The sequence below is a fragment of the Morone saxatilis genome, unplaced genomic scaffold, assembly GCF_004916995.1.
Source record: "Morone saxatilis isolate NCDOM2014 unplaced genomic scaffold, NCSU_SB_2.0 Contig17, whole genome shotgun sequence".
Lineage (NCBI taxonomy): Eukaryota > Metazoa > Chordata > Actinopteri > Moronidae > Morone > Morone saxatilis.
The window spans coordinates 11,894,369-11,905,961 of NW_023339729.1; the positions used below are offsets into that span (position 1 = coordinate 11,894,369).

Genomic DNA, 11,593 nt, shown 5'->3' on the forward strand with positions numbered 1-11,593 from the left:
GGTGGCATCGTTACACATTCAGTATTTTTGGGCCAAAGATGCCAACAATGTACTCTACTTTAACTTCAGTTAAGAGCATTCATAAGAGCAACATTTATTGTATCAATAAAACGTAACAAAAAGGTTCCAGGGTGGACATTTTAGCAAAATTAATCTAATCCAGTTCATTTAATTGTAGTTGAGTTTTCCCTTACACTCTTGCCGACATCATCCTTGGAGGAGACCAAGTCTTCCATCTCAGCTTTGAGCAGCTTATTGGCCCGGTCCAACTCATTTTTTACGTCTGTCATGGTCTCCAGCTCACGAGCCAGTGTCAGTGCTCGCGTTTCCTTGTCCCTGGCCTCAGCCTCAGCCTTGTCACGCTCCTCTGCATACTGAGTAGAAATAGTTTTCTCCTCAGCCAGCATCTAGGGAACAGAGAGAAGAGGAAAGGCAGTTAAAAACTAACTCAAACTGAATACAGCTGAATGAAAGTGACATCATAGAAACATTGCACAAGAATGTTTGAGAGGTTAATAAATAGTCATTTTTAAATATTAATCAAATATAAAATATAAAGATTGAGTCTTATTTGGGATTTTCTCTTTTCTTTCTTTGCACCTTTTTATTTGACACATCCTAGACAGTTGTCCATTTAGCCTTTTAGTACACGGTTTGTCTTTGCCCTGTGTCTTTGATACCTGGTCAAACTTCTTCTGCTTCTTCTCTAGGTTGGAGACAATCTGCCTCAGGTGGTCCTGGTCCACTACAAGGTCATCCAGCTCCTGCTGTAAACGGGTTTTTGTTTTGTCTAGTTTGTCGTAGGCTGAGGTCTTCTCCTCCAGTTGCTGCGTCATGCTGTCCAACTCCCGCTGGTATCGCTTCCGGCCCTCCTCTGCTCCCTCCAGGGACAAGGCCTCCTGTTCCAGCTTCTTCTTCATGTCTGCCAGCTAAAGACATGAAAGGAAAAATACAAGCAGGCCCAGTGGCTAATTAGTTACAGCTGAGACTGACAGAGAGGTCATTAGTTTTGCAGGTATTTGGTCATAAACCAGTATTGGACAAATTCTAGTTTTGACCTGATGATAGCGCTAGATGAAAACTCAGAGGATCGACAAATTTATTCCAATTTATCCTGAGAGGCACTTGAATGTCTGAACCAAATGTCCATCCAATAGTTTTTGAGACATTTCAAGAAAAAAAAAGAAAAAAGAAAAAAAGGGCAACCTCATGATGGCGCTAGATGGAAAGGTGAGGAGATCACCAAAGTCAGTGGGTTTCATAGTCTGGAAACATGTAAATGTTGAGATATTTCACAGAATAAGTGAATGTCATTAGAATTGAAACTCTGGGGACCTTAAATAACTGTAGAAATATTTTGTGGCAATAGTTGTCCACCATTTTGGTCCAGACTGAAATATCTGGACAGACCTACTGACTGACACTGGCATCCATAGAGTCATGTCACTAGCATGGCTATAAATACAACACAAAGTTATTATTACTGATCTAAGACACTTCTAAAATCAACTCTCTTGAATCGTACAGATCTGAGAACAGCTGATGTGTGCAATCTGTGCACACAGAGAGCGTAACACTGTGGACCGACCTGGGCCTGCAGAGTGGAGACCTGCTTCTCCACATTCTTCTTGCTCTCTTCCTCTTCCTCCAGCATCTCCCGCAGGCTGTTCTGCTCGTCTTCCATCTGCCTCAGGCGAGTGGAGATGGAAAGCTTCTGACGAGTCTCTTCTTGGAGCAACTCCTGGAGTTAGGAAAACGGAAAAAAACACTACTTTAGAAAAACATTCTAAGTGGATTTATTTACACCAGAATATTATGTGAGTCACACTGCATCTACTATATGTTCTATATGTCCTTTATCAATTAAAAAAGCATCCAAGAGTACATGCAGTAGATGCAGAGATGGAGGAGGCAAAAAAGAGGTTTTCATTATTGATTTGCAGATTGCTTTCTTAATTAATCATTTGGTCGATAAAATGTCTGAGTATCTTTTATATTATTCTCTATTTACAGTGTTAGAAAATAGAGAAAAGCAGCAAATCCTGACACTGTCATTTTTGTTTTAAAAAAAAAAAATTACAATTAATTATCAAAACAACTGATTAATTGTTTCAGCCAGAACCTTTATTCCTGATAATGGACACCCTGTCAGGCATTATCCTTTACACAGAAGACAGACAAGTAGTAATAGCAGTAAAAATCATGTATGCATTTGTGTTTTTACCTGTGTGTCCTGCAGCTGAGACTCTATAGAAGAAAGGTCTTTGCTGGATTTGATGTTCTTGCCTTCTGCTTGACTCAGGAGGTTGTTCACGTTTTCTAGCTCTGACTAGACACCAGAGAGAAAGAAAATTAATCATCATAATCATGAAATTTGCATCAGCAACTCTATCCATCCTCACCGAAATACCATCACAAACGTTCCCCCTTCCCTGTGAAGAGACCACTCTGCACTTTACCTGCATCTTGGTCATCTTTTCAGCCGCCTCCTGCCTCTGTCGTTCACTTTCTCCGAATTTGACCTGTAGTTCTTGAAGCTGTGCTTCAGCCTTCTTGCGACGGTGTTCGGACTCGCTCTTCCCTTGTGTCAGAGTCTTCATCTCGATCTGCAGCTCGTTCCACTCGCTGTCCAGGGCCTGCTTTGCTTTCTCCACAGACACCTTGTTCTGCAAAAGTGCCACACATGTTACTGGTGTTATTCAAATGTTTGTTAAGCATTGACATATTTCTCTTATGACCACCCCATTTGTTACCTTTTTGGCCTGTTCCAGCTGTTCATTGAGCTCCTCGAAGGCCTGATTGTGTTTTTGTCTCATGTCGGCCATCTGCTGCTCGTGGATCTTGGCCTCGTCCTCCAGGGTCTTCTTCAGCTGGGTGACCTCCGTCTCACGCTTGGTCCTGGAAAGACAGAATGAGGAAGTACAAAGAACGAGATGTGAGAAGAGAAATAAATAGTTTTTGTTATGTTTCCACAATCGTGTTGCCCTCAGAGCCTTCCACATGAAGACTTGGGTCAATCTGTCCATCTAACACTTTGGTGTCAGAGTATATCAACAACTATTGAATAAATTACCATCATTTGCTACAAACATTTACAGTCCTCTGATCCAGTAAGTAAAACATCTGAGATTTAAAATTTCTCAATAGATAAGAGTATTATCCCCAAAAAAAAACAACCCACGCTTCTGGCAGCAAAACGACATAGGCTTGACTACCTCAGCTCCTGCTGTGCTGCAGTGGAGTCCAAAGTGTCCTCCAGCTCAGTTTTGAGGGCCTCAAGCTCCTCTCCCAGGTCCCTGCGGTGTTTCTCAGCCTTGGAGCGTGCCTGCCTCTCGAGCTCCAGATCCTCCTGCAGTTCGGAGATCTGAGCCTCCAGCTCCCGGATCTTCTTCTGGGCCGAGTTCTTGGCAGCAGCTTCCTCCTCGATCCTGGAGGTAAGATGAAGAGGAAAGATGAGACGACCAATTAAATCAAATTACTTTAAATTTAAATTTTTTATATTTTTCATTAAATTATTTCTTTTTTAACCTGGCCAGTGCAGCATGGAGTTCCTCCTCCTTCTTAGCCAACTGAGCTCGGAGTTCAGCGATCTGGGCCTGCAGGTCTGCAATCTGGTCATGGAGCTCAGTGGAGTCTCCCTCAAGTTTACGACGGTTCTTTTCCAGCTCCTGACGCACTTTCTCCTCCTTTCTTAGGCGATCTGCATGTGACAAGAAACCCAAATTTGAAGAACTAATTCGTTTAATATTGTTTTTTGGCGTGGAATGCAAACAAAAAAATATAACTTGCCCTCCAAATCTGTGATCATGGCTTCGTGTTTATTCTTGAGTTTCTGCAAACTTTTGGACTTCTCTTCCTCTTCGGTCAAGTTGGTGGTGAACTCTGAGATCCTCTCCTCCAGCTGTTTCTTCTCCTGGGGTTTAAAAACAAGAAATAAAATGACTTGTTGTCCCAGATGTAATTCGCGTTTTATTTACCGTGCACTTTCCTTCCATACAACTTCACTGGAATATTGGTTGGACTGTATGGACTATTTTTTAGTTTTATTTACTGTACTATAAAAGTTAAATGAACATGTTGTATGAGACCTTGTTGAGCTTGTTGTTCTGGTCGTCCAGCACCATGACGTCCTCCTCCAGCTTCTTCAGCTTGGCATCTGTGGTGACCTTCTCCATCTGCAGCTTCTGCCTGGCTGCTTCCTCCTCATCCAGCTGCTGCTCCAGGTCCTGGATGAACACAAACAATTTGCAATGCATTTTTAATAAAGTTTTTTCATCACCTGTCACATTCTGTATCCCCTGTATCTGTATTTACTGACCGTGATGTTCTGCTGCATTTTTTTTCTCTCTGTTTGCATCTGGGTAAACCTCTCCTCCTCCTCCTCCAGGCGAGACTCCAGGTCATGCAGGATCTCCTCCAGCTCCTGCTTCCTGGTGGCCAGACGAGATCTCATCTCCTCAGCCTCTGCACACAGCTCCGTTTCTGCCTGCAGCTGCTCTTGAAGAGCCAACTTCTCAGCATTCAGCTAGCAGAGGGGAGTCAAAGTTACAGTGAGAGTGGCAACATTCAGAAGTAAGAAGACTTGCCCTAATGATTCATGACCCATATGTTACTGCAGCAGTATGCAGACTCCTACCTGTTGCTGCTTGGACTCATATTCTTTGAGCTGCTCCTCAGTCTGCAGTTGTCTCTCCTTCACCTTGATCAGCTCATCTTCTTTGGCCAGCATCTCCTCCTCCTGCCGAGTCACTTGCAGCAGAGGCTTCACCTAGAAGAAAAAAAAGAAAAAACGTTAATAAAAACACATGCTGATGTTGTACTTTCCTCAGGGGGAGGAAATGGAATCAGGAAACAAGACAGAGTCAGTATCTTTTAAAAAAAGATTATATTAGATTATATAGATAAATCAGATTACAGATAAATCAGTATCTCACAAATGACGTCAACGCATGTAATCACAATCTGCACTAAGAGCTATAAACTTCAGACTTTGACCCAAGTTGGAATAGAGTTGCAAAAAACTCAACTTGGATATGTATATGTCTGATATTCCTGGAGGCTCGATTTGACTTGAGACTTAACTTGGTGACACCTAAATATTGAAAAACGTCTGCACCTTTTGGAGCACTACCAACTCACCATGAATGATTTAAAAAACAGAAATGGGATGCGCACCATGACTCCATAACCTTATACACACCCACTCCTGCTGGCACCAGAATAAAATGGAGAAAACTCAAAATTCAGATAGTAGAAATTAGTTGTTTATTTAAAATATTAGCCTATATACACAAATTAGTAACTTAATAGTGTCCTGTTCTTTTAGTTTTTAAAAAGGAGATTTATTTTTATTTTTTGTGAAATATTGAAGAATGTGTGTGTCAACGTGCTTTGCTTGTTTATTGTACATCAGACAGGCAGCACAATTTATCTGCCACACAGTTAATCTGGGGTTTTGATTTGGGGTCAACAGAAATCATTGCTCAGCTATATAATTTATAACTTGATTTAAAGTCTACTGAGCAAGTGATTCATAACAGTTTTCTTGTTTTTGTTGAACTTGTTGAACACCAATCATATCGTCATATTATTATATTCTGATAGTAACCATGACACTAGCATGGTTAAACTACTGCTGCACTATTACTGGGTCGACTGATAAAAGCAACTGTAACAGCCTTCATTAGTCTCTTACCTTGGTGAAAAGCCTCCACCACTGCCAGTTCCTGAGTTTGAGGTAAGCGGCACAGTTCCTCTGGATAACTTTCATGGCTGTCAGCTGCTGCTGTCTCTTAGCAAAGGCTCTAGAGTTCAAAACATAAATAACATATTTGCCATTTTGTCTAGAAGTATATTCTTGTTTCTGATGTTATGGATTGAGTTAATCCTTCATACTTGCGGGCCACATATCCTCTGCACCAGGCCTGAAAGCTGATGATCACATCAGTGATCTTCATGTCTCTCTCTTCCTCCAGGTGGGCCAGGACTCCAGCTCTGAAGAACACTTTACTTTGTCCGATACGGTACAGGTTCGGGTCCAGCTCCAGGGCTTTGATCTGACATGAGGAAGACAGTAGTGACTCAGTGGCAAGTCCTGAAGCTTGAAAATGAGAATAATGAGCCTTCTTCTGATGGAACTGATCTATTGTTCTTACCATGAGCACACAGGCTTGTTTGCCGTCCATAAAGCCCTTTGGGATGGCATTTGGAGTGAGGATTTCGTACCTAAGAGACAGACAAGCAAATTATTCAAGTAGTTGGACTCTTTTTAGAATTAAAACATGTCCATTGTTTTACTTTATGACTTATGTGCACATTCACTGCTGTAGATGTCTTATATCTGTAGTCGTTCTGTGAATGATCTTATATATCTAAATAATTAAATATAAATGTGTGTCAGTTGTGTTTTGTCTGAAAATGCTAAGGTGGGAAGATTATTACTTTAGAGGGGGGAAAATGACTTTGAGTAATTGATCTTTATGTGTTTAAGTATTATTGTTCGTTACCTCTGTCTAAACTCCTGGAAGACGATGCGGTTGGGGAAGCCCTGTCTGCAGATGCGAATCCCCTCTAGGACTCCATTACACCTCAGCTGGTCCAGAACCAGGTGAGACTCGAGTTTACCTGCCTGGAGAAGAAAGATACATAAAGCACCATCAAAGAGCGGTTTGTGTGTTCAGTCAAATTTTTTATTATTTATTAGTAGTAATAGTTTTGTTTGTTTGTTGAGTTGAATCACACATTTGTGACACCAGGATGTGCAATAAACTTGTCTAATACATGTGTCAGGACTCAAATGAGTAGTGGTTCTTTTACTGGTGCATGCCCACACGTCAAGTGAAGTAGAACACTTATTTCCATGTCTCAGATCTCTCATTCTTGTCTTATAGTTACATATGTGCCAGTGCACATTAGTACATTCACTTGCACCACGACACAAAACACATGCAAACAACACTAAGTCGTCCTGTACCTTCTTCTCGTGGTTGGGGATGATGCAGCGGACGAAGTTCGGGTTGGTGTTCCTGAGTGTGGCCATGAGGTTACCCAGCTGCTCCTTGTACAGCTGACCCACAGTGCGGAACATGCCCTTACGGGTTTTGAACGCACCGTGCATGGAGTCCGACATCCCTGCCACCTTATCCAGGCCGACAATACGGTCCACTGTGAAACAATAAAAGTGTGTTTTATGAGACGGAAATTAAATCTATCATTATTTCTCATAACATGTTTGCATAACAAATACAAATAATCCTGCTTCAGCTGACTGCAGCTCTTTTGACAAACACCAGAAGGTCTTGTGCTTACAAATGTTTTTCTACTATTCGTATATTTCAGTATTTACATTTTACTAGTATTAATTGAGGGTTATTTTAAGGTGACAAATGTAAACAAACACTTGGTAGACAAGTGTATAGATGCAAATGCAAGTTGATATTTTGGAATCAGTTGCAGGACTTACTGTCTCTCCACAGGTCAGCAGTAAATTTGTCTGTAGACTGATTGAGCAAAGTGGCCACACACTCGTTCAGAGGATCCATGTTTTTCATCAGCCACGCGTCTGCTTTGTAGTCAACCTGCACCAGAGGAGAGTTTCAAATCATGAGTATAAGCTGAGTAATTGGTAAAGAAGTTTGTGTTTGAAGACTATGTTGTTACTTTGCAGCCATCTAGTAATTAAAGTACAGTACAGTAATTTTCAGCTACTTGTACTTGAGTAGTTCCATTTTATGCTAAAAATTCCTCTACTACACTAAATTTAAAAGGATAATTTTTACACCAGTACATTAATATGACATACAATTACAAGTGAAATTGCAAATAAAGATTGTTCGAATAAAAGTTTATGATCAATTAATAAAATCAGATTCTTACAGATCAAAGTACCAAACTGTAAAAACCCGGAGTATGCATGTAATAACTTTAACAAGATATCACTCTCGAGTCCATTCTGCTTTAGGAGTTACTTTAGATACTTTAAAGTAAACTTTGGTGATAATACTTTGATCTGAGTACTTATTTTACCACTGTGGTAATCATTTATCATTCACTGACTTTAGACGTCTGCAGGCCAGGAGGACAAGTTCACTCAGGAACATCAGGAACTTGTATATTAACTGACTTATATTGTCAAGATGAAAAATTAGGACTTTGGCCAAGAAAAAAAACTATACAGCCACTAAATGAGCAGAGAAATGTTGTCCAAATACACATGTTCAATAGGCTCAAATCCAAATAAATACATTATTAAAAATTCATTCAACAACACAAACAAAGTGAGTGTCAGTGACCTTTCCAGCATAGTGCATAATGCAGAAATCAACGTCGTCCTTGAGTTTCTTTGGTTTCTGGAACTTGGGGTGAGTTCCCTGCTCCTGAACCACCTTCTCCACAAAGCTCTTGTCTGTGGCTTTGGGGAACCAGCACTCTTCATCCAGCAGAGCCAAGATACCTGGTGGACCGGCCTGTAATGAACAGTGGGAAAAACAAATAGGACAAACACACGTCAGTCAAGTTCAAAGGAATCCGGACTAATCAATAATCTATGTGCAGTTAGAGGCAGTGACTTCTGCAGGAAGCTCTTAATGTGACAGACAGATCCTGTTCTTGAGGAGGAATAATAGCTGGGAGACAACTTACAGGTTTTTCAATGAGGTCGATACAGGGCTGCAGGTCGAGGCCGAAGTCGATGAAGCTCCACTCTGATGGCCCTCCCTCTGGTACTCCTTTCCTGCTCCCAGGATGAACATTGGTGTGTGGTTGAAGAGCTGCTGCAGCTTCTCGTTGGTGTAGTTGATACACAGCTGCTCAAACGAGTTCAGCTGTAGGAGAGAATTAAAAGAAACAATTACTCAACTGCCAGAATATCAATATATCTTTAAAATATATTCGAGTAAATGTTTAATCATTTTTTTATTACAATAATGTACTTGTTTCTGCTCCTTACATTTTAATATTAACATACTGTAATTTTCCTCCACATGTTCTCTTGTTTCTGTAAGAACCAGAGTGAGTGATGGAAAAAGACACAGACACGGTCCACTGCTAGCTAGCATACAGCTTGACTGTTTGGGGCAAATAAGCACAAACAGTCAAATTTGCGCAAATGACGTGTCTTTGCTTTCTGTTTGAACCATCGACAAAGTTTCTGATTGCCAAGGTTTTTCTGTGTCTGTGCACTGATAATCATGTTTTGTATTCATATGTTTTTCTAATGGATACTCCCTCACATACCCTCCCTGCCGTAAAACTATAAAAACAGTTCATATCTGCAAATTGCTGTTGCTACACTTTTAATGTTCCTCTCCTCTCAATAAGAGAACCATGACCAGCAACAGCAAGTTTTCCTGAAACGCCCCCTCCACGTCTGGAGGGTGATGGGACTGCAGACATGGTCGACACCCTGCCTGTTCATCAGGTTTTACCTGCTGTGTCTCTCCAGAGTCTTACAGTACAAGGACACTGTTAAATACCCTACCAGCATAGTACACACTCGGCTTTTTAACTTATTGTTATTATTGCATTACTGGATCTGCTCTTCAGATGCGGCCCCACTGAGTTTTCTGTGAATCAAGTCTGCCTCTTTTAATCTGAATGAACTTTGACACCTCTCTAAGATGCAGCATCAACAGACTCCTGTGCTGTTGACAGACACACAGACCGGCTGAGCCAACAGAGACCCAACAGAGACCCAACCAGAGCAAATCTGTCGAGCCCAGAACACCTTACCTCAAAGATCTCAAATCCAGCGATATCAAGGATGCCAATGAAAGAGGCTCCCTGTCTCTTGGTCTTGTCCAGGGCCTTATTGATCCTCAACACCAGCCAGCGGAACATCCTCTCGTAAGAGGCTTTGGCCAGAGCCTCGACAGCAAACTCAGCCTGCTCCTGGGTCTGGGCCTTCTGGACATAGTCCCTGCCAACCTGCAAAAAGAAGAACTCAAATGTCAGCCTGCGATACTAAAATTATCATTACATGTAATCTTGTAAATTCATTTGGGATTAAGACACAAAAAAACACCAGGTCCGAACCAAAGTGGGAAAAGGGAGGAGACATTTCTGAGTAACATTTTGAATGTCAATAAACTTTTATGTACTGATTTTGATGCAGACCTTTATTCTGGGAGACAGGATGGCTCGTGTGAAGTCGGTCACATTGATGCTCAGCAGGTGACACACTTTCTGGGCAGCTGGGGGTGAAACATGAGGATCATGTTGGAGGTTGTAAAGGTGGATTTTGGATAAATTGGGAAGCTTTGAGCAAACGGAGTGATGATGATGATGTGTAAATGTGTGTACCTGTGTCGTCAGGCATGGAGGCCTGGTCAGAGTTACGCTCCTTCTTGAAGCTCATGTTCCCCAACTGCAGCACAGCCGACACCACCTTCAACAGACCTGACAAACAAACAGAAGAGGTCACTGTGTGCTGCAGAGGAAATGATCCCATGCTGTATGAATATGTGCCACCATATCATACTTTTGATAATCTCACTCCTTAAACCTTAATTCTGTTATAATTAAGATATTCATAAAGCTCCATAATAAAAAGGTGAAGGACCACTCAAGTGGTTTGCAACAATTAGATAATTAATCGATCAGTCCATGATGGACATTTTTTGATGTTTTCATTTTCTAATTCCATCTTCCTAAACTTTTTAGTCATATGATTGTCAAGTGAATATGCTTTTTTTTTTTAAAGACAGCTCCAAAGTGCTACTAGAGGTCAGAAACTCCAGGAACCTGTAATTGTTACTTAAAATAACTTATTTGTCACAGCTCTATAAGTAAATCAAAAAGTAAGACGATAGGTACCAATTCTTTCATCTTCTGGGATGCCCATGATCTGAAAGGCTTCCATTGTCTCAGTGAACAGGTCCTTGTCCTGCTGGCCAGGAATTGTCACGTTTCCGTTGGACAGGAAACGGTACTTGCTGTAATCCTCCAGACACAACTCAGCTAGATGGTGAAAAAGAGGACAAGGTTATTTATGGAGAACTGACCAATTCAGAGACACGTTGAGCTGAGAGGGTTCTACTTGTTGCTACTTCACATGTTACTTTATTAATATCCTCCCTATTTATTTCTACTTTCATTCACATAGTGTAGTAATAAAATGTCTCACAGCGCAGCTTGTCCCCTGCTCCTGACAGCATGTAGTAGAAGACATGGAAGCTCCTCTCGTCTTTAGCTTGTCGGACAGCCCGAGACTTCTCCAGCAGATCTGGTAACATTTCAGTCAAGGACAAACAAATGCAAAAGCAAACGCAGTGACACAACAGCATCTTTAGTACAGAAGCAAGGCTCGATAACCAGAAGGCCCTCAGGGCCCTCACAAGTTTGCTGAGTCAAATTATCACAAACTAACTGACAGCAAACCTGATGCAGCGGAGCATTACAGCATGCCAATTCTGATTGGTTTGTGTCACTTTTGCCAGAATTGCTTCGGGGAAGCTGATTTGTGACCCGGGACAACCTGGCAGGTTAATCCAGCCTTTAACACTTTACATTAGCAAGTAGCATATTTTTTAAAAAAAGGATGCAAGTTTCAATGTTGGCTCCGACGATGTATCCGTTGACGTCAAAGTTGATCCTG

At 41.4% G+C, this 11,593-nt stretch overlaps 1 protein-coding gene across 1 annotated transcript in view; it reads right to left on the reverse strand.

Moving 5' to 3' along the window:
* Positions 1–194: 194 nt before the first annotated feature.
* Positions 195–11,593, reverse strand: part of LOC118327348 (myosin-9-like) — a gene marked incomplete at its 3' end in the record, with an annotated part of 19,671 nt that continues 8,272 nt past the window's right edge. The window contains 27 exon segments of the mRNA XM_035660670.1: positions 195–407; positions 681–929; positions 1,589–1,741; positions 2,225–2,329; positions 2,460–2,666; positions 2,754–2,898; positions 3,216–3,428; positions 3,529–3,700; positions 3,790–3,913; positions 4,089–4,226; positions 4,319–4,525; positions 4,637–4,768; positions 5,696–5,804; positions 5,896–6,056; positions 6,156–6,225; positions 6,507–6,628; positions 6,974–7,164; positions 7,463–7,577; positions 8,292–8,465; positions 8,641–8,706; positions 8,709–8,822; positions 9,730–9,924; positions 10,114–10,190; positions 10,300–10,395; positions 10,813–10,956; positions 11,123–11,221; positions 11,541–11,593. The exon segment at positions 11,541–11,593 is cut by the window's right edge and continues 2 nt beyond it. Coding sequence (XP_035516563.1) covers positions 195–407; positions 681–929; positions 1,589–1,741; positions 2,225–2,329; positions 2,460–2,666; positions 2,754–2,898; positions 3,216–3,428; positions 3,529–3,700; positions 3,790–3,913; positions 4,089–4,226; positions 4,319–4,525; positions 4,637–4,768; positions 5,696–5,804; positions 5,896–6,056; positions 6,156–6,225; positions 6,507–6,628; positions 6,974–7,164; positions 7,463–7,577; positions 8,292–8,465; positions 8,641–8,706; positions 8,709–8,822; positions 9,730–9,924; positions 10,114–10,190; positions 10,300–10,395; positions 10,813–10,956; positions 11,123–11,221; positions 11,541–11,593 — 3,844 coding nt within the window.